Here is a 22,500-nt window from a genome sequence, read left to right on the forward strand (position 1 = left end):
GTCCTGGTACCGAATTGTCCTAGTACCGAATTGTCCTAGTACCGAATTGTCCGGGAGCGAACTGTCCGGGACCGAATTGCCCGGGACCGAATTTTCCGGGACCGAATTGTCCCAGCAATATATATATATATATATATATATATATATATATATATATATATATATATATATATATATATATATATATATATATATATATATATATATATATATGTGTGTGTGTGTGTGTGTGTGTGTGTGTGTTTGTGTGTGTTTGTGTGTGTGTTTATACAGTATATGTATGTATAAATACCCTCACATACTATGCATAAGTGTCATTAAAAGCCAATATTTTCCCTTTAGTTTTTAAAACTGAATGTTACCAGAATCCTTTAAATTTCAAAACTATGCTTTTGTTAGGAACAGTGTTCTTACTAGTTTCAGTCGATTCGTGCATCAATATTGTCAACATCAAGAGAGGTTTGTAGAATATTTGTATTCATTTGAAATCTGAATTGATAGACATATATCCGAGGAAGATTGGATGTAAATAAATAATAATTTTTTTGGAAGTATGTTTCTGTAGCTGTTCTGTTGTTTCCTCTTGTCTTATGATATTTTGTGTTAGAATCCTAGGGGAACACTTGTCCGTGACATTTTATAACCAATAGGAATAATCTAGATTAAAACATGTTTCTTAGCTAAATAGATATAGATTCTGTAATACAAAATTCATATATACATACTCAACACATTACAGCATGGAATTGCATAATTTACTTGATATGAAAATAAGGCAATAAAGTATACACATTGAACTACCACTTGCAAGATATATATTGTCAATTTTTCGTTGTTAGCAACACACTGACTTAGTGAGTGAAGAGCATTTCTTGGTCTCTTCTTTGGGATTATTTAACTACTGTCTGCTACAATCTTAACACTTTTTCAATTCATTGTCTCAAGTCTCTTTGACATTACGACCTGTATGAAGGCATCTCTTGACCCCAAGTATAAATGAGCGATGACTAACTGCAGCACCAGGCTAAACTTTGCTTGTTGTTTCCTTTTCCAACACAGTTTTCTTTTCTTTGCATTAAGCAAAGCCAATGATGCACCTGTGTACCTCTCAAAGGTTTTCTTTTCTCTTGATCAGTCGAAATTATACTTTTTTATTGACGCACCCATAGCTGATGACATTATTATTATTATTATTATTATTATTATTATTATTATTATTATTATTATTATTATTATTATTATTATTAGCTAAGCTAGAACCCTAGCTGTAAAAGCATGATGTTAGAAAGCAATAGCTCCAATAAGGATAAATAGCAAAGTGAGGAAAGAAAATAGATATACTATAAGACAAGTAATTAACAATTAAAAATAAAATATTTTTAAGACAGTATCAACATTGAAATAAATCTTCCATATATAAACTATAGAATAGTGTGCCCAAATGTACCCTCAAGCAAGAGAACTCTAACTCAAGACAGTCGAAGACCAAGTTACAGAGGTTATGGTACTGTCCCAAGACTAGAAAACAATGGATTCAGTTCGGTGTGTCCTTCTCTTCTAGCTAGTAGGGCTGCTTGCTATAGCTAAAGACTCTCTTCTACCCTTACGAAGAGAAGAGTAGTCACTGAACAACTACAGTGCAGTAATTAAACCATTGAACGAAGAAGACTTGTTTGGTAATCTCAGTGTTGAAAGGTGTATAAGGACAGATGAGAATGTGGAAAGAATAGACCACACTATTCGTTGAATGTGTAGGCAAAGGATAAATTAGCCTTAACTAGATGTAGGGATCCAATGTATTACTGCCTAGCCAGTCAAAGGACCCAATAACTCAAGCGGTAGAGTAAGAAATCAGCACGTGAAATTGACAGACTTTTAAAACCCTTATTCTTCAACATGCTTAAACAGGTGCAACAATGAAATAATAGATATAAAAGTAATGATAGTGATTTGTGAAGAAAAACATTTAGGATACTTGCACGAATCGAACTAAAAACTGTTAAGAACATTGTTGTTAACAAAAGGAAAGTTTTGAAAATTATGTTATTCCAGTAACATTTAGTTTTTATATGCAGATCATGATATATATATATATATATATATATATATATATATATATATATATATATATATATATATATATATATATATATATATATATATATATATACAGTATATATGTATATATATATATATATATATATATATATATATATATATATATATATATATATATATATATATATATATATATATATATATATATATATATATATATATATATATATATAGAAAGTATCTTTGTGGGCAAAAAAATTCGGTTATGGTGAATTCAGCCGTCTTTAACTAACCAAAAGGAATTGTGCCATGCCATGATCCATAATGATTGTTTCCTTGGGGATTGTATCATCCCTATTGGACGCTTCGAGTTAATCAAGCCTTATGTAGCAGTAAGGATAGCTATTGATCGATGGGAAGAATTCCAATTCCAAAACTTGCTTGGAACCCAAACCATCCCTAATATGAAGGAACCCTTCGGGTAAAGACTTATGCTCAGCATGCACCCAGGATTCTTAACTGTGCATTCTGGTAGGCTCGAAGCTGGGGGGCCTTAGAAACAGGTGCCTGTTGTAAAGCTTCTATCCTCGTTGTTAGGTCTGCTTGGGAACATTCATATTTAGCAGTTCGGTTCTCCATGAAAGCTTTCATGGACACCATTAGTCACAAGATACTGAGAAGCGAAGGTTTGTCTAACGTCCAAACAAGAATTATAGACTTGGATCTATAGGCACTGGGAGCTGCACTCACCTGATGTACACCCAGTGACTATTCTGAGACTTTTGTGGTTAGCAGGATCCTCTCCCTCTCTGACGACACAAATGCAGTAGTAGACATGTTGTTGGCGTCCAGGCTCCTGACATGCAGTGTCCCACACTTCATCATCCACATGATCTCCCGGTACCGGTGAGAGTTGGACGTCAGTAAATGGTGACCAAAAACAGAGGACACTTTAGCCTTTGGAAAGAAAAGTTCCTTCAGTTCCAGAGTGGAAAAAAAAGTGGCACCTTGTTGAGAACTCTTCTGGAAGCCTCTTGCCCAGTGTCGGAGCGTCCTCAAACGTCGATCTCGAACGTCCAAGGAGACGTCACTGGCATAGAAGCTGGTTTGAGGGATATCCGTGCAAACCTAGCAGTTTGTTGGGTCCCATATTACAACAAATCTCTTAGAAACATAGCAATCCGCGTGTTTCGTGCAGGTCTTGTGGTCAGAGTGTAACTTGACCTAACGGGTACAGGTGACAGTTGAACCCTCCATGTCATCAGTGACCTATAAAGGTAAGATATTGCAATGAGTACATATCGTTGAAAATCATATCATCTTAAAATTAGTTAAGAAAAATAAGTCCTAACACTAATAAACCTACCACAAAAGAATGGCTACATTTAAAATATAATTAGAACACATGACAAACAGCTCAGAATCTGTAGCAATTTATGAAGCAAAACATAATGACGGTGTGGTAGGAATATTGAGGAAAGAATCACATCAAAGGAACACCAGAACCTCCCGAGTAGGTGTATCAGAGTAGCCTAAGAAGGGAAGTTCACTCATCATAATGGCTAGATGAGCAACAGCTGCCCCCTAGGCAGAAGCAGCTGAGAGGCTGCCAATATTTTTATTAGCCAGTAAAAGACTGACCTGTAAGTACCCAAGGCATGTCGACACAAGGCGGCAGACAAATTATAAAGTCAAAAGGGGGAGAGGGATCAATCCCAGAGGGAAGGGTCCAACCTCAGGGGAAGTACAGGAATGAAAGGCAGTTGATAAGTGAACCTGCTAAGACCTGATCATTATCATAAAATTATAAAAAGTGAGGGTGCAGCCTGTAAGATAATGAGAGCCGTACAGGACAGCGAGGATGCTAAGAATTATAGATTCAAAGGATGTCCAGACCACCAAGCATGATCCAATTGACCAACTCTATAGGAAAATGGTCCTCAGATGTGTCAAAGGAACGAGTAGATTACTAGTCTAAGACTGCAGCTGAGACGGCAGAAGGGATGACCCATAGCCAATGCAAAGCCAGTGCTAGAAGGACTCAAGTTGACAACACAGGAAGAAGAGATAGGAGGCTGCACCTCTGTCTAGATAGGCTAACCCAGCAAGAGAGTCAACAACCGATAGCAAAAAGTATATAGCATAGGAAGAGAAGCTACAGACATAGCACTGGCTCTGCTAAGGTGGCTGCTAAGGTGGCAGAGGAGGACCACAAGGGGTACCTACTCTACACCTGGAAAGGGTGAGGCCATAGGGAGAACTATATAGGCAAGCCTAGCCTACCTAGCAAGTGAGGGAAAGCTCAAAAGCTAGGGTGAGATGACTAGATAAGGGGAACATAGTTGCAGTACAGTCATGTTATGGCCTAACATGGAAGGGAAGGAGCAGAGAAACAACCAAGGGTGGTCTCTAAGGCGTCAGAGAGACTTATAACTAAGGGAGGAGAAAATCACACCTAGCTAGGCATCTCAGTCTCGGTCTCGGTCTCCGTCTCTGTCTTCGTCTCCTTCTCCGTCTCCATCTCCGTCTCCGTCTCCGTCTATGTCTCCGTCTCCGTCTGGTTCTCTGTTTCCGTCTCCGTCTCTTTCTCACTATCACTCTCCGTGTCCGTGTCCATCTTCATCTCTGCCGGCCAGGGAAGATAGCATACAAGTAGGCACTCTATAACAGGTAAAAGGAACCGGGAAGAAGGGGTTGGAAATGGGATACTCAGAAAATGGTGAGGCGGCATGACAGGAAGGCCAAGAGCAACATTAGAACAGCAATAATGTTCCAAATGGGATGCTGTAATAGGGCACAGAACACAAGTACTCACAATCAGGCATAGCCTACCAAAGACTAAGAGAGAAGCCAAATGATGGTTAAGAAGACAGAAGAACGTCTACTGGTAAGCATCAGAACAGGAGGTAAGGCATTCCAATGGGTAAACATAAGTAAATACTGGGGGAAGGATTCCAAGACCTGTGCCGCCTCGCCAAACATAAAGGATAATTGGAAAGTGGAAAGTCATCCTTGGGCAACTGAAAATACTATCCAAATCCCTGAAGGACCTTCAAGACCGCAGCTGCCCGCCGTGGAAAATCGACAACATGCGTGGATAGGGCAGTCATACCCAACCAGTAGAGTTTGGTGAAAGAAGGTTATGGTGCATAGGGAAAATTTTATCAGGCATGGATGCCAGTTAGGGTAGTCTAGCCTTAGTCAATACTGATAAAAAAAAAACACAAGAAACACCAAGAAAGGATGGGCGGATACCATAAACATACCACAATTTAGAAAAAAAAAATATTCCTACAGTAATATGACTGAATGACTAATCGTTTCTGAGCCATTTGGAACATGATGTAATGCCAGCCTCAGGACAATACAAGTAGACAATTCAATAAAAATACTGGGTGGAGACGTGAATTTCTCAAACACATGAAATAGGGGTTACTCAGCTTAGTTAATGCAGAAAAGGTTGAATCATCCATGATCGGAAATAACTTAACAAGCTAAGAAAAACTAGCAGAAACTCTCAAAGTGACCGAAAGATATTGTTCTGCAAAAAGGGACGGGTTAAAAAAGGAAATGTGTTAGTTGTAGCGTATTGAGATTGCAAGTTGTAACGTCTCTCCTGTACCTGTACCTCAATTTTCCTTCTAGACAAGGTTAACTCTATTCGGGGAAGGATAACCATGGCTTCTTATCCACACATTCCTGATTTATGCATGATATCTTTCGGGATATCTGCTCAGTTGGTTGGATCTACTTTAATACCTCTAAGGTAAATCTCTCTGGTATATCACTCGCAGAAATATCCCAAGTAGAAGCTGCCAATGAGGAACTTCCATCTGGACAACAATGCTCGAGCCCAAAATTTTTATTCACTAGCAGCGGGGTAAGCAATGCAATGTGTTGTTATTGTAGCCCTGCTTTCAGAACAAATTTTCATTCAGTATTCGTTGAAATTTCTAGATAACATAAAACTTGTAGTATTATTTCAAGATTCTCGTGAAAAAAAAAAAAAAAAAACAGGTAGCCTGGAGAAGAAGTACTCCTCCTATGGTGTGAGAGGTTGTGTTTAGGAAAGGGAGAGGGAGTTTTCCTACTCTGGTGAGAGGAGCTGTGCCTAGTAAAGGTAGAGAGAGTAGTCATACTCCGGTGAGAGGAAAAGGAGGAGGAGTAGTCCTACTCTGGTGAGAGGGGTTGTGATTAGGAAAGGGAGAGGGAGTAGTCAAATTCTGGTGAGAGGGGTGGTTCTCAGTGTGAGAGGGAGTAGTTACAATCTGGTGGAGGGATTGTGTTTAGGGAAGGGAGAGGAAGTACTCCTACTCTGGTAAGAGGGGTTGTGCTTAAGAAAGGGAGAGGGAGTAGTTTTACTCTGGTGAAGGGTTGAGCCTAGGAAATGGAGAGGGAGTAGTCCTACTCTGGTGAAAAGGGTTGTGCTTAGAAAAGGGAGAGGGACTAGTCCTACTCTGATGAGAGGGGTTGTGCTTAGGAAAGGAAGACTGAGTAGTCATACTCTGGTGAGAGGGGTTTTACTTAGGAAAGGGAGAGAGAGTAGTCCTACTCAGGTGAGATGGGTTGTGAGTAGGAAAAGGAGAGGGAGTAGATCTAATATGGTGAGATAAGTTGTGATTAGGGAAGAGAGAGGGAGTAGTCCTTCTCTGGTGAGAGGGTTTTTAATTAGGAAAGGGAGAGGGAGTAGTCCTACTAAAGTGAGAGGGTTTGTAATTAGGAAAGGGAGAGGGAGTAGTCCTACTCTGGTGAGAGGGGTTGTACTTAGGAAAGGGAGAGGGGGTAGTCCTACTCTGGTGAGAGGGGTTGTACTTAGGAAAGGGGGAGGGAGTAGTCCTACTAAGGTGAGAGGGTTCGTAATTAGGAAAGGGAGAGGGAGTAGTCCTACTCTGGTGAGAGGGGTTGTACTTAGGAAAGGGAGAGGGAATATTTCTACTCTGGTGAGAGGGGTTGTACTTAAGAAAGGGGGAGGGAGTAGCCCTACACGGGTGAGAGGGATTGTGCAGAGGAGAAGGAGAGGGAGTAGTTCTACTCTGGTGAGAGGGGTTGTGCTTAAGAAAGAGAGAGGGAGTAGTCCTACTCAGGAGGGAGTGGTTGTTCTTAGGAAAGGGAGAGGGAGTAGTCCTACTCTGGTGAGAAGGGTTGTGCTTAGAAAAGGGAGAGGGACTAGTCCTACTCTGATGAGAGGGGTTGTGCTTAGGAAAGGAAGACTGAGTAGTCATACTCTGGTGAGAGGGGTTTTACTTAGGAAAGGGAGAGAGAGTAGTTCTACTCAGGTGAGATGGGTTGTGAGTAGGAAAAGGAGAGGGAGTAGATCTAATATGGTGAGATAAGTTGTGATTAGGGAAGAGAGAGGGAGTAGTCCTTCTCTGGTGAGAGGGTTTTTAATTAGGAAAGGGAGAGGGAGTAGTCCTACTAAGGTGAGAGGGTTTGTAATTAGGAAAGGGAGAGGGAGTAGTCCTACTGTGGTGAGAGGGGTTGTACTTAGGAAAGGGAGAGGGAGTATTTCTACTCTGGTGAGAGGGGTTGTACTTAGGAAAGGGGGAGGGAGTAGCCCTACTCGGGTGAGAGGGGTTGTGCAGAGGAGAAGGAGAGGGAGTAGTTCTACTCTGGTGAGAGGGGTTGTGCTTAGGAAAGAGAGAGGGAGTAGTCCTACTCAGGAGGGAGTGGTTGTTTCTAGGAAAGGGAAAGGGAGTAGTTTTACTCTGGTGAGAGGTGTTGTGCTTAGGAAAGGGAGAGGAAGTAGTTCTACTCGGGTGAGAGGTGTTGTGCTAAGGAAAGGGAGAAGAAGTAGTCCTTCTCTGGTGAGATGGGTTGTACTCAAGAAAGGGAGAAGGAGTAGTCATACTCTGGTGATAAGGGTTGTACTTTGGAAAAGGAGAGGGAGTAATCCCAATCTGGTGAGATGGGTTGTGCTTAGGAAAAGAAGAGGGAGTAGTCTTACTCTGGTGAGATGGTTTCTGCTTAGGAAAGGGAGAGGGAGTAGTCCTACTCAGGTGGGAGTGATTGTTCCTAGGAAAGGGAGAGGGAGTAGTTCTATTCTGGTGAGAGGTGTTGTTCCTAGGAAAGGGAGAGGGAGTAGTTCTACTCGGTGAGAGGTGTTGTGCCCAGGAGAGGGAGAGAGAGAAGTCCTTCTCTGTTGAGATGGGTTGTACTCAAGAAAGGGAGAAGGAGTAGTCCTACTCGGGGGATAAGTGTTGTACTTTGGAAAGAGAGGGAACAATCCCAATCTGGTGAGATGGGTTATGCTTTGGAAAGTGAGAAGGTGTAGTCTTAATCTGGTGAGACGGTTACTGCTTAGGGAAGATAGAGGGACTAGTTTTACTCAGGTGAGAGAGGTTGTGCCCGGGAATGGGAAAGGGACTAGTCCTACTCAGGTGAGAGGTGTTGTACTTAGGAAAGGGAGAGCGAGTAGTTTTACTCTGGTAAGAGAGGTTTTGTTTAGGAAAAGGAGAGGGAGTAGTTCTACTCTGGTGAGAGGGGTTGTGTTTAGGAAAGGGAGAGGGAGTAGTTCTACTCTGGTGAGAGGGTTGTGCCTCGCGGAGGGAGAGGTAGTAGTCGTACTCAGGTGAGAGGGGTTGTGTTTAGGAAAGGGGGAGGGAGTAGTCCTACTCTGGCGAGAAGGGTTGTCTTCTGAAAGGGAGAGGGAGTAGTCATACGCTCTTGAGAGTGGTTGTACATAAGAAAGGGGGATGCAGTAATCCCAATCTGGTGAGAAGGGTTGTGCTTAGGAAAAGGAGAGGGAGTAGTCTTACTCTGGTGATAAGGTTTCTGATTATGGAATGGAGATGGAGTAGTTCTACTCTGGTGAGAGGCGTTGTTCATGGGAAGGGGGAAAGAGAGAGTAGTTCTACTCTGGTGAGAGGGGTTGTGCTTAAGAAAGGAAGAGGGAGTAGTCATTCTCTGGTGAGAGGTGTTGACCTTAGGACAGGGAGAGGGAGTTGTTCTACTCTGGTGAGGGGTTGCGTCTAGGAGGGGGAGAGGGAGTATTCATATTCTGGTGAGAGGGGTTGTACTCAAGAAAGGGAGAAGGAATAGTCTTACTCTGGTGATAAGGGTTGTACTTTGGAAAGGGAGAGGGAGTAATCCCAATCTGGTGAGAGGGGTTGCGCCTAGGAAAAGGAGAGGGAGTATTCTTACTCTGGTGAGACGGTTTCGCTTAGGGAAGGGAGAGGGAGTAGTTTTACTCTGGTGAGAGGGGTTGTGCCTGAGAAAGGGAGAGGGAGTAGTCCTACTCTGGTGAGAGGTGTCGTGCCTAGTAAAGGAAGAGGGAGTAGTCTTACTCCTGTGAGAGGGGTTGTGCTTAGGAAAGGGAGAGGGAGTAGTCCTATTCTGGTGAAAGTGATCATGCTTAGAAAAGGGAGAAGAAGTAGTCCTACTCTGGTTAGGGATGGAAGGGGAGGTAGTCCTACTCTGGTGAAAGGGGTTGTGCATAGGAGAGGAAGAGGGAGTACTTCTACTCTGGTGATAGATGGTGTACATAGGAAAGGGAAAGGGAATAGTCCTACTCTGGTGAGATGGGTTGTGTTTAAGAAAGGGAGAGTAAGTAATCTTACTCTGGTGAGAGGGTTTCTGCTCAGGAAAGGGAGAGAGTGTATTCCTACTCTGGTGAGAGGGGTTTTGCTTACGAAAGCGAGAGGGAGTAGTCCTACTCTGGTGAGAGGGTTTGTGCTGAGGAAAGGGAAAGGGAGTAATCCTACTGTGTTGAGAGTGGTTTTACCTAGGAAAGGGAGAAGGAGTAGTCCTACCCTGGTGATATGGGTTGTGCTTAGGAAAGGGAGAGGGAGTAGTCCTACTCTGGCGAGAGGAGTATTGATTGGGAAAGTGAGAGGGAGTAGTCATACTCTGGTGAGAGGTGATGTACTTAGGAGAGGGAGAGGAAGTATTCACACTCTGGTGAGTAAGCTTGCGCTTGGGAAAGGGAGAGGAGTTAGACATACTCTAGTGAGAGGGGTTCTACTTAGGAAAGGGAGAGGAAGTAGTCATACTCTGGTGATGTGTTTGTGCTAGGAAAGGGAGGGGAAGTAGTCCTACTCTGGTGAAAGTAGTCATGCTTAGGAAAGGAAGAAAGAGTAATCCTACTCTGCTTAAGGAGGGAAGGGGAGGTAGTCCTACTCTGGTGAAAAGGCTTTGCTTATGAGAGGGAGAGGGAGTAGTTCTACTCTTGTGATAGGTTTTGTATTCAGGAAAGGGAGAGGGAGTAGTCCTACTCTGGTGAGATGGGTTGTGTTCAAGAAATGGAGAGGGAGTAGTCCTACCCTGGTTAGAGGGGTTGTGCATAAGAAAAGGAGAGGGAGAAATCCTACTCTGGTGAGAGGGTTTGTGCTTAGGAAAGGGAGAGAGAGTAGTCCTACCCTGTAGAGAGGGGTTGAGCCTAGGAAAGCAAGAGGGAGTATTTCTACTCAGGTGATAATGGTTGTACTTAGGAAAGGGAGAGGTAGTAATCCTACTCTGTTGAGAGGGGTTTTGCCTAAGAAAGGGAGAGGGAGTAGTCCTATTTTGGTGAGATGGGTTGTGCTTAGGAAAGGGAGAGAAAGTAGTCATACTCTGTAGAGAAGTTTTGCACTTAGGAAAGGGAGAGGGAGTAGTCCTACTCTGGTGAGAGGGGTTGCAGTTGGGAAAGGGAGAGGCAGTAGTCCTGCTCCGGTGAGAGGGAAGGTGCTTTGGAAAGGGAAAGGGATTAATCCTACTCTGGTGAGAGGGGTTGTACATGAAAACAGGAGAGAGAGTATTCTTACTCTGATGAGAGGGGCTGTACTTGGGAAAGCGAGAGGGACTAGTCCTACTCTGGTGAGAGTGGTTGTGCCTAGGAGAGGGAGAGCGAGTAGTCTTACTCTTGTGAGAGTGGTTGTACTTAGGAAAGGGAGAGGAAGTATTCCTGCTCTGATGAGAGGGGTTTTGCTTAGGAAAGGGAAAGGGAGTAGTCCTACTCTGGTGAGAATGACTGTGCTAAGGAAAGGGAGAGGGAGAGCGAGTAGTCTTACTCTTGTGAGAGTGGTTGTACTTAGGAAAGGGAGAGGAAGTATTCCTGCTCTGATGAGAGGGGTTTTGCTTAGGGAAGGGAGAGGGAGTAGTCCTACTCTGGTGAGAATGGCTGTGCTAAGGAAAGGGAGATGGAGTAGTTCTACTCTGGTGAGAGGGTTTTACCTAGGAGAGGGAGAGGGAGTAGTCCTACTCTGGTGAGAGTGGTTGTACTTAGGAAAGGGAGAGGAGTTGTCCTACTCTATTGAGATGGGTGGTGCTTAGGAAAGGGAGAGGAAGAAGTCATACTCTGGCGAGAGGGGTTGTGTTTAGAGAGGGAGAGATAATAGCCCTACTCTGATGAGAGGGGTTGTGCTTAGAAAAGGGAGAGGGAGTTGTTTTACTATGGTTGGAAGGGTTCTGCCTAGAAGAGGGAGAGGGAATAGTCCTACTATAGTGAGAGGGCTTGAGCTTAGGAAATATGAGTAGTCCTAATCTGGTGAGAGGAGTTGTGTTTAGGAAAGGGAGAGGGAGTAGTCCTACTATGGTGAGATGGGTTGTGCTTAGGAAAGGGAGAGGAAGTAGTCCTACTCTGGTGAGAGGGGTTTCGCCTGGGAAAGGGAGAGGGAGTATTCATACTCTGGGGAGAGCATGTTCCAGACAGACAAAATTTAATTTTAAATGTAAGTTCAATTCACTCTCAGAAAACGGGATAAGTCAGAAGCGAAAATTTTTCAACTTCATTCCTGAGCACTTCGAAATTTTTCTAAGTTCAAAAATTCTGAATAGCGTTCTTAAAACATTATTTATTTGTTAAAATGTTTCAAATAAATGTTTACAAGTGCTCTCACAATCAATGAGTTTACATCATAATTTCTGGGCGAGACTACTGCTAGGAGACTACTATTGTTTCCAGAGGCCGTGTAATAGTGTTTTTCCCAAATATCCAACAAACCGGCTTATGAATTTCCATGAAACTACAGCAATGAATGTTTCAAACATAAGCCTAATTTTTGGTGGTACAATGAATTGACAGATGTGCTTAATAAACCCGTTTACTCTTAGAAAAAGGAGGAACTTCTTCCCTTCCTACAGAGAGTTTCGAAGAAGTGTTAATCACGTAACTGTGACGCAGAGGTTCCCCCAACCCTCCTTCAGTGTTTACACCTATGGCTATCCTGGTACTCGGCCCCCCCCCCCCCCTTCCTACTTGCCTTCTTTCCTTCATTCCCATTGTTATTAGGCTACTGAGTAAATTCCTGTTAGGAAAGACTGTGTACTGCACATATAAAATGAACCGGAAGAGCAATAAAATGTATTATGGTGGTAGATAATGATTAGATGGTTAACACAAATTATCAAACATAATAGATGAGGTTTAAAACAGGGGTGTGGAATCGCACTGAGAGATATTCTAGTCGGACTCCTACAGATTTTAGATTTGCAACTAAAGAATAAAATAAAATAAAAAAAACAAATAAAAACATCAGTAGAATTAGAAAACAGTTTTTTTCCTTGAGAGTGATGATGAGTAAAATGCATAAGTGTCCATTTCTTGTTTTTTTTTTTTCTTCCCTCATAAATCTATGGTTTCCAGCAATTGGTGATAACATTATTTTGGAAAAGCAAAGCTAATGAATACTTTGATACGAGTATATCAGCCTGGCATGTAGACAATGTCAATGGATCTCTCAAAGTAAGGTTGATTGGTTCATTAATTGAAGTCTGGTATAATTCCAGTGACAAAGTCGTAATGATATTTGTCACATACCTTTTCAGTAACAAAAAAAGGTACTGGTACTTATAATGTAAATAAATATATAAAACTATAGGTTGAAATATAATAAATCTTATGTATGTATGAACACACACACACACACACACACACACACACATATATATATATATATATATATATATATATATATATATATATATATATATATATATATATATATATATATATATATATATATATATATATATATATATATATATATATATATATATATATATGTGTGTGTGTGTGTGTGTGTGATTGATTTCAAAATTTATCAAATGGCCGATGTCAATGCCCTTATATGAAACATCTTTTAAAAGTCTACCTTCTAAGGAATTCAAGCTACTCTCTCTGGTGAAATTGATATGATAAATTATATCAAACAATGCTCTCTGTCATTCTCTTCCTGGCAATTGATGTATCAAGTAACCTGTGTTGTATGGAAGAATAAGTCCTACGGCTTAACCTAAAGAAAACTATATTTCTATTGCTTTACCAATACTCGCTTGAAGAGCAAAGTGTAGGGTTAGCATGGCTTCTTTCGTCTCCTGTCATAAGTCTCATTCTTGATCTTCATTGTAAGTGAGTGGGTAAGATATAAAACGTTGGTCTTGTGTTTAGTTGAAGTCTAAAGTCACGAATCACATTACCAGTATGCTGAACTTTTATTGACAAAGAATTTCGTATTGCTTGGGGTAGGTCATATGACAAATATCTATGGAGTTAAACAGGTGTTTAACAATTCGGGGGATGGGAGGCACAGGGGAAGAAACGTTATAACAACGTCACTGAGGGACGTCATCACTTTTGCGAATGTGTGGGTGGCTAAGACTGGCTTTAGCATCATTTTCTTAAGTAAAAAAGTTAATGAAGCGTAATTGGCAAGGCACAGTATTTCCTAAAATTAGGCCATTGTATGAAGCGCTCACTGCTTTGATATCATGGAAATCCATCAGTTATTTTAGGAGTTATAGTAGTTTTTAAAAGTTACTTTCAATTCAACATATCACTAAAAATAATTATAAGTTCAAATCAATGGCTTAGCTTGGGTGCCCTTAGCACAACGGAGAGAGTAACGCGAGTTTTCTAGCCTGGCTCTCCTCGGACTGGCCTCTAGGTGTGGCAGACTCTCGAGACATGGTCCTTTGGCGTCCTGGGGTAGGTGCCATCTTTCCTAGGGGGGTCGTGGTAGGACCCCGTTCTGTTACCAAGCCGATATTCTTGTCTCCTGGCTGTAGCTTTCCCACAGAATCTGTAAGAACAAAGAGGAGACAACAAACAGTCTTCGTCAACAGAAATGAGAGGGCAACAGAACTCTGTTGACAATGGAAGCTGAGGTAGCGTGTATTCCCAAGCGAAGCCAGCAGGCAGAGGTCGTTCACATGACCTCAAAAGGGGGTTTCAAACATTTGTTACGTGTGACAAATCCCCCCCTACCAAGTTACAGTTTCTCCTGGAACTGTGGTAGGCTCCAAAAAGAAAGCAATCACAACAAAGTTTGTTTTAAACTCAAATCCCAACATGACTATTCTTTGGGTACACATAACCTAAACTTCTCCCCCCCAAAAAAAACTCCAATAGCAACAAACTACAAGATTTGAACAAAGTAAGTTCACATATCTCCTTACAGTAGTTGCGCTTTTAATCATGAGAAAAATAGGAACTCTAACTATATGAATACACAAGATATATAATGCGATTAACTGAAAATCAAGAACAATATACTCAAAAAGGTTATATACTAAAAAAGAACAAGAAATGCAGAAAGAACTCTGAAAATCAATACATATGGGTATGTATGAGTAAATATGTGTAATTATGGATAAATATGAAGAAACAAAAAAACATGGGAAGTAATTCTGAGGAACAATTAATATTTTGACAACTAAAGGCAAGCAAAAGCTAAAAAATAAAATATCCAAATGTTACACACTAGCAACTGAAATCTGAAACAAAGACTTCCTGGAGTAAAACAAATCATACAAAAAAAGTAATCAACTTAGAATTCTAATCCTCAGGCTCGCCTAAGCGACAATTTTGCCTTTGCTAATCTCACATCACAGGGGAGGGGTTACATATCTTGGTCTCACTCACTGCCGTGGATTCTGTAATTAGAGACATGGTATAATAACAGTTGACAAAAAATAACAGTACATAAAATCAAATCATTCCCCATGGAAAAGAAAAATATATAGATCCACAGAGACATCGTAAGCAAAAGAGACATGCATATTAAGCACAGGATGGCCGCACAAAAAAAATAAGAAATTATCATAAATGTTATCAATCATAATATTCTCATATAGCTATATCACACTAGCAAAGTGTTTACAAACCAAAGTACTAGTAAATACAAACAAAAAACATCTGCGTGCACACTAAACCTACAGGCAACACCAACTAGGTCGTTACATCTTCACACCGTGCCTGAGACGGTACGTTCCTGGGTACACCTGAGGGCTCATTTGGACACACCGGAGCCTCACCCTGTGTAGGAATGTTTCCTTGAACTCCGACTGCATGGAGCACCTGGTGGGAGGTCCTCTTTGGAACTTGCGGTTCTGAGGCCAAAGTTTCCCCTACCAGCAGAGGATCTGTCAGCATGACTGTTCGGACCCCCCCTGCCCTCCGCCATCGGAGACAGGCAGGACCACATACTATCAGGACAGCAAGAAAAACACACATACTAGGTAAATAAAAGCCTACACTCAAAGTCCTATGTGATGTTTTTAAATTGACAATATGATCATAAAAAGGGATGGGATCTAAGGACATGGTTCCTAGTCGAGTCAGGTTAAGGTGAACTAACATGTAGGACACATTCACACCTGGCTGGATGACAGAAGCATTCAATACAGAAGTGTCCCTAACTGTCACTCGTTCACTCTTCCTCTTTCTTTGGCCGGGTAGACGGTACCCGTCCCCTTGGGCAAAGCACCCATTCTGATGTGTCAAGACAGTGACTCCTGAGGTCAACACTTTAACCTCATTCACAGAGTCACACATCACCTTGTACTTCGACTCTCGTCTCACAGACACAATCCAACGATGTCTTAAATTAACTATTTCCCTTTCAAAATCAGCCTTTACCTCGAACCTACAACTATGTACAAAACTAGGCTCTTCCAGGTATACTTCAAACAAACAAACACGTGCATACACAGGTTCACACAACACATGTGCTTTCCCTATCCTACACCTGTCTAAATTAGGCAAGGTCACAGTCTAAGTGTCCCTATTGTTCACAGCAAAGTACGGCAGATCAACCAATACCCGAGTTGCGAATTCCTCTGTTTCTGTTTGTGTCCACACTGACTTTACTTCATACAAACGAGAATCTGAATCCTCATTCTTAACAGGTATCTCTACGGAAAAATAAAACTTGCCCTTTAACTCAGTAACAGTCATGGATGACATTCGATAGAACTCTGCCAAATTATTCTCTACAGGTGGAATAAACTTTGGCACAGTCTCATGAACTTTCTTAATTATCCTTAAAAATTCCCCGGGAGGCAAGATATCTGACGTGATTTCCCCCGTGGTTGCCACTTGTTGAGTCTGGCTTGCCACGTTTCCTAGGTGTAAAGATAGCTCACTAGCTACAAAAGCTAATTGTGTAGCACTTTTTACATAAATCAAATCTCTCTAGATTTGTTTTATTTCTTCCCCGAAATTATTAATCCTATTCTCCAACACTCCTAATGACTCCTGTCCTTTAGTTACTGCTATAGAAACTGTCTTCAGTTTCTCATCTACGATATTGGTATGAGATATTACTTTATTTATCATGGTGTGCGTGTTCTTTGCTTCTTTAGTCAGCTCACCTTCTAACTGATCGAGTTCCAACCGGGTAATTAGTCCAGTCCAACCTCCAATCAATTCGCCAATCCAATTAATCACACGTTTTTTTTTTCTATTCCCTTTTGAAGTCACGAAGTCTTTGAAAGTATCAAATGAGGTACTAAGGGCTCTTTTTACGTTATCAAGAATTGCTCTTTACTTAACTACAGCAACATCTTCTTTAACCTGTTTCAATTGATCAACTAACTTGTTAATCTGACCCAGAATCGTAACCAGTGGACTCGCAACCTTCACGGGATCATAATTAATAAACAACACATGTACGTCAGACGTGAGAGACAGCCTACACCTTTCATCAAAGACAGCACCCTGGCGTACTCTCACTTCACTGTTCACACACACGCAAGCAGTTAGCAAACACACTGCTGAAAAAATCGAACACTTCCCATGGCTAACTAATTAACCTAAGCCTATTGCTAAATCCTGGCTAACTGACACCAAACCAAGGCTCACTGCCTTTTAAAGGGCAGTTGCCTCTCTCTCTCTCTCTCTCTCTCTCTCTCTCTCTCTCTCTCTCTCTCTCTCTCTCTCTCTCTCTCTCTCTCTCTCTCTCTCGGCAGAAAAGGGAGTTCAAGCAATGTGCTGAAACTCAGCTGATCCATCATTGGAATCCAAAACAGGGTAAATTGTTGACACATTCCGATTGCCCTTTTTTGTATTCTAATTGAATTAATTAATTAAATGTTAAATATATTCCTTATAAGGAAACAGTTTTGATTTCCCGTCTTTATTTTTCAACGATTGTTCGAGAGTATTCGAACAAAGGAAAGAAAACGGGAGTCGTTTTCAAGTTGAATCAGACTGGAAGAGTTAGTTGAGCTCAAATCGTTATACCCTGAAGACGGCCGCATTCCTTGGAACGTGTGTTCCCCCCATTAAAGAGTGAACTTTTAAGTCCGAACAGTTTTCAAGATTATTACAACGTTTTACAGTGCAGGTAAGTTGATAAATAAAGACTTACTCCTAATTTGATGCCAGTTAGAGATAAATCTAACATATTCGAACTTAAAAGTTCACTCTTTAATTTTTGGATAAAACTTTCTAGAACTACAGGATCTTCCTATCCTAATTTTAACCAGTTTTTAGATAATTATCAGAGTATTATTGCACGCCTTAGTTTAGGTCATAATGAAAGTTCTGGTGCAAAACCTAAAGTTAAACATGAAGGTAAAGAAGTTAAATATGAAGGTAAAGACCGTAATTTCCAGCAATCTAAGTTTGGTAATAGATCTTTTGCTAGTAATGACTCTAATAAAGTGCAATTTACAAGTAAACCTTTATCTTCTGGTAGATGTAAATTTTGTAAAGAAATTGGTCATAATTCTTCTAGATGTACTAGGTTTGATACTTTGCAATCTAGGAAGAATAGAGCTGAAGAATTACCTTTATGCTTTAAATGCTTGAGTGATAGGCATGGGGCCTCGGAATGTCCGGGAAATGAATCATTATTACCTTATAAATGTTTTTCTTGTAATAAATCTGAACAACATGGAGCAATGTGCCCTCATGCTAGTAAGGATCTTGGTAAAAAATTATTAAGTTGTCACTCAGAGTCTGAAATACTTGTTCCCTTCACTACCCTCAAAGTTGGTAGGGGTAGGAAATCTTTTAAATGTTGTTTTCTATTAGACACTGGAGCCCAGTTTAGTGTTATTAATAAACAAATTGTTGATAGCAGATTAGGAGATTATTGTGGTGATCCTTTATCTAGGTTAGTTTCTTCTTTTGGGTTGCCAGCTAGAGTTAGTGATGGATTTCACTTGGTAGCTGATTTAACAATGCCTTGTGGGAAAAAGACTAGTTTTCTGTTTTTTGCATTGGAAAATTTTAATCTTTCCATACAAATTCCTATGTTGCCTTCTGTAGTTAAAAATATGGAATCTGCTGGTTATTCTGTATGTAATAATTACCCAGGGAGGAATTCTGAAATTGTAAATATATTAGGTATCCTAGGGAAGGATATCCTTCAGGAATTTAATCAGTTAGATTTAGACTCTGTAGAGTTGTTTAATATTAAGGTTAGATTAATTAAGTTGGCCAATGGGGTTATTCCATTTGGTACAGTAGTCAATTGTGTTCATCTTTCACAAAGGAAGCTTTTTTATAAGAGAATTGATTCTTATAAGCCTTGTAAACCTGTAAGAAAGGTAGAGTCTTGTCCTAAAATTGATAATAATAAAATCTTGGAAAATAGACCAAGAGGTAATGGTAAGACTAAATCTGTTAAGTTTATTCCTAATAAGGAAATTAAATATGTACCTGAATGTAACAGAGAATCTAGAGTTTTTTATAATTCTTCCCTTAATTTGGAGAGTAAACAGACTTCTAAGCCTGATAAGAATAGACTTCTGGAATTTGTTCCTCCTAAGCAACTTGGAAAACAGAAGCTATTAGTGAATTTTGCAGTCAATCCAGTAGGCTATAAGTTCGATCCATTGAATGATATCTTTTCTGAATCTTGTGTAGAGTATGGACTCGACAATTTCTATAATCTAGAATCGATTGGGATTAAAGATGAAAATCCCCTTCCTTATGAAGACCATCAAGTTGCTGAATTTGCTAAATCAATTTCTTTCCATGAAGGACATTATCACGTCCAGTCACCATGGAAAAAGGATTTAATTGAAAAAGTCCCAAACAATTTAAAGATTTCATTGGCAGTTGCTGAACGGATTTATTCTAAATTAGAAGATCAGAATATATCCTCTAAATATGAGGAAGATTTTGATAGACAGGAGGAGCTTGACATTATTGAGCCTGTTAAAAATAGAGCCGCAGGTCAAATAATCAATCCTCATCGTCCTGTCATCAGAAATGATGAAAATGTCACCACTAAAATCCGTCCTGTATTTAATTGTAGTTTAAAGATGGGAAAAGCTCCTTCATTAAATGAAGCTGCGTTCCCTGGTATTGATTTGATGAACAACTTGTTGTCTATGGTTTTGTATTTCAGGAATAATGATTATGTAGATGTAGCTGATATAGTCAAGGCTTTTCTCTAAGTTAGGTTATATTTAGAGACAGATCGAAATAGATTTTGTTTCGTTAGAAAGATAAATGGGAAGTTTCTTGCTTATAGATATAATACTAAAATTTTTGGATTTGTAAGTTCTCCCTTTATACTGAATTATATTATTAAACATCATTTGTCTAGCTATAGAGGGAATGAAGTAGCTTCTCTGATTAGAGACAAATTTTACATGGATAACTTAGTGCTCTCTTCTAATCAAGGAGCCCAGATGCCATTTATTATCAATTCTGTTTAGAAAATTATGAATTCAGGGGGGTTGCCTTTACGGGAGTGGGGTTCTAACATTCCTGCTTTGTTGTCTACTCTTGATGAAGATGAAAAGGTAGCTTCTTCTGAAATGAAGACTTTAGGATTTATTTATGACTCTGACCAAGATACCTTAAAATTAAAGGTTAAGCAATTGAACAAGGGTGCTTCCTCAAAGCGTCAGATTTTGTCAGCTTTGTCATCTGTCTGTGATCCTATTGGAATATTTGCTCCTATAATGCTGCAGGGCAAGCTTATTATTCGTAAGTTGTGCCAGCAAGTTACGAACTAGGATGAAACAGCTAGTGCTGAAATTTCTAAACTATGGAGTAAATTTTGTAATTCTTACAGTGAAGTTTGTCAAACTTCCTTTTCTAGACAAACTTATAAAACTGATTATCCTGCTAAGCTGTTTTTGTTTGCCGATGCTCCTAAGGAAGCCTATGGTTGTGCTATGTATGCTCTGCAAGGTGATCATAGTTCCCTGATATTTGCTAAAACCAAGGTTAGCCTTATTAAGGAGAAGACTCTCCCTACTTTAGAACTTTTGGCTCAATTAGCTTTGGAGTGTTTTGACACCATTTTTGAAAGTAATCTATTAAATTGTGCTGAAATTTAGAGCATAACTCTTTTTATAGATAGCCAAGTAGTTCTTAGTTGGATTTTAACTAATAGGGCTCCTAAGAGAAACACATTTGTAAATAATAGGTTGAAGGAAATTTCTAGTCTGTTAGATAGGATTTTTGATAGATTTTGTAGAGTTTCATTAGCTTATATTCCTTCATATAGCAATCAGGATGATTTACTAACTAAACCTTGTACTAGTAAGCACTTTCTTGAAAATTCCAGTCTTTGGATCAAAGGGCCTTCTTGGTTGAATTCTCCTGACGAGTGGCCTAAGGGTCTTTTGGGTTGTATTCCTGATAATATGAAGGGTGACTTAATTTCTCCTGTAATGTTCCCTAAAAAGGAACCTCTTGTAAATATTAGTAATTTTTCTAGCTTTTCTAGACTTATAAGTGTAGTTTTGAAGGTATTTACTGTTGTACATAAGTTTAGGAAAATTGAAGCTGAGCCTGTTGAAGCAGCTTCTAATTACCTTCTAAGGTTGATGCAAGAGGAAGCTTTTCCTCTTGAATGATCTTATCTGAAGAGTAGAGATTCTTCAGTTAATGTTCCACCTTTAGTTAGGCAGTTCAATTTGTTTTTGGACGTGAATGGTATAATGCGAACTAAAGGTCGGATTGACAAGAATATTACTTTAAAATTTGATATTGTCAATCCTATTCTTGTGGACAAGAAGCATCATTTGACTCGGTTCTTGATTTATTATGCCCATTGTAAGTCTATGCATATGGGTTTACAATCCACTCTTAGTTTTTTGCGCATGCATGGTTTGTGGATTGTAAAGGCCAGGCAAGCAGTTTTGTCTGTCCTGAAGGATTGTATTGCATGCAAGCGTTATAATGCTAGCACAGTGAAATACCCTTCTCCTTCTTCGCTTCCTTCTTCCAGGGTTAATTTAAGTGTGCCTTTTGCTCATACTGGTGTAGATTATACAGGCCACTTATGGTTGAAGGAGAAAAATGGAGAAAAATTTAAGGCGTACAATCTTATTTTCACTTGTTTTAATACAAGAGCTATACATTTGGAAGTTGTCTAGTCTATGTCAACTTCAGAATTTATATTGTCTTTCATTAGGTTTTCTAATAGGTTTGGTGTTCCTGTCGCTGTTTATTCTGACAATGCCAAATCCTTTTTACAGGCTGGTAATATAATTGAACAGTTACTTACCTCTTCTGAGTTTGTGGAGAGGCGCTTCAATTTCACATAAGACTATCCCCGTATACGGTATATATATATATATATATATATATATATATATATATATATATATATATATATATATATATATATATATATATATATATATATATATATATATATATATATATATATATATACACACACACACACACACACACACACATATATATATATATATATATATATATATATATATATATATATATATATATATATATATATATATATATATATATATATACATAGATATAGATATATGTATACATATATATATATATATATATATATATATATATATATATATATATATATATATATATATATATATATATATATATATATATATATTCGTATCCAAACACGTTCTTCTTTATTATATAGGGAGGTTAATCAATATTCCATAACTCGAAAATACGAGTATTTCCAATATATCAGAAAGCCTTCTTCCACCTCCCGTGATGCTTAAATGCAATAACTTCAGGCTGCAAAGTTGCAATATGCAAGATGGGATGAAAACTCTAGACTCAGTTCCCCAAAATTCCCGAATCTGTAACTGGAGGAAAATTGTGAGGAGATCTGGATTCTTATGAAGAGTTCCAAGCCAAGATGATATCTTCTATCAAGAGAGAGACTTTTCCATAAAGGTTTTCGAGACTTAACTTTGGTGAAATGTTGAGAAGGATCGAAATAAAACAGATTGCGATGTTTTACGGTTTGAGTTAGAAGTTTTGTGATG

General features: G+C 39.5%; 2 protein-coding genes across 2 annotated transcripts in view; both read right to left on the bottom strand.

Annotated features, from left to right (window-relative positions):
* Positions 1 to 22,500, bottom strand: part of LOC137626915 (uncharacterized) — a 342,943-nt gene that overhangs the window by 64,571 nt on the left and 255,872 nt on the right. The window lies entirely within an intron of this gene.
* LOC137626916 (putative uncharacterized protein ENSP00000383309) lies at positions 4,598 to 14,920 on the bottom strand. Its single transcript, XM_068357902.1, has 14 exons — positions 14,875 to 14,920; positions 13,911 to 14,051; positions 11,329 to 11,630; positions 11,043 to 11,157; positions 10,797 to 10,864; positions 10,174 to 10,317; positions 9,779 to 9,969; positions 9,199 to 9,343; positions 8,814 to 9,009; positions 8,480 to 8,691; positions 7,907 to 8,018; positions 6,803 to 7,038; positions 6,233 to 6,326; positions 4,598 to 4,842 (listed from the first exon to the last, which is right to left on the bottom strand). Exons 1-14 carry the CDS (start codon positions 14,918 to 14,920, stop codon positions 4,598 to 4,600), a joined length of 2,247 nt encoding a protein of 748 aa, XP_068214003.1.

Source organism: Palaemon carinicauda, chromosome 34 (assembly GCF_036898095.1).
Source record: "Palaemon carinicauda isolate YSFRI2023 chromosome 34, ASM3689809v2, whole genome shotgun sequence".
Lineage (NCBI taxonomy): Eukaryota > Metazoa > Arthropoda > Malacostraca > Decapoda > Palaemonidae > Palaemon > Palaemon carinicauda.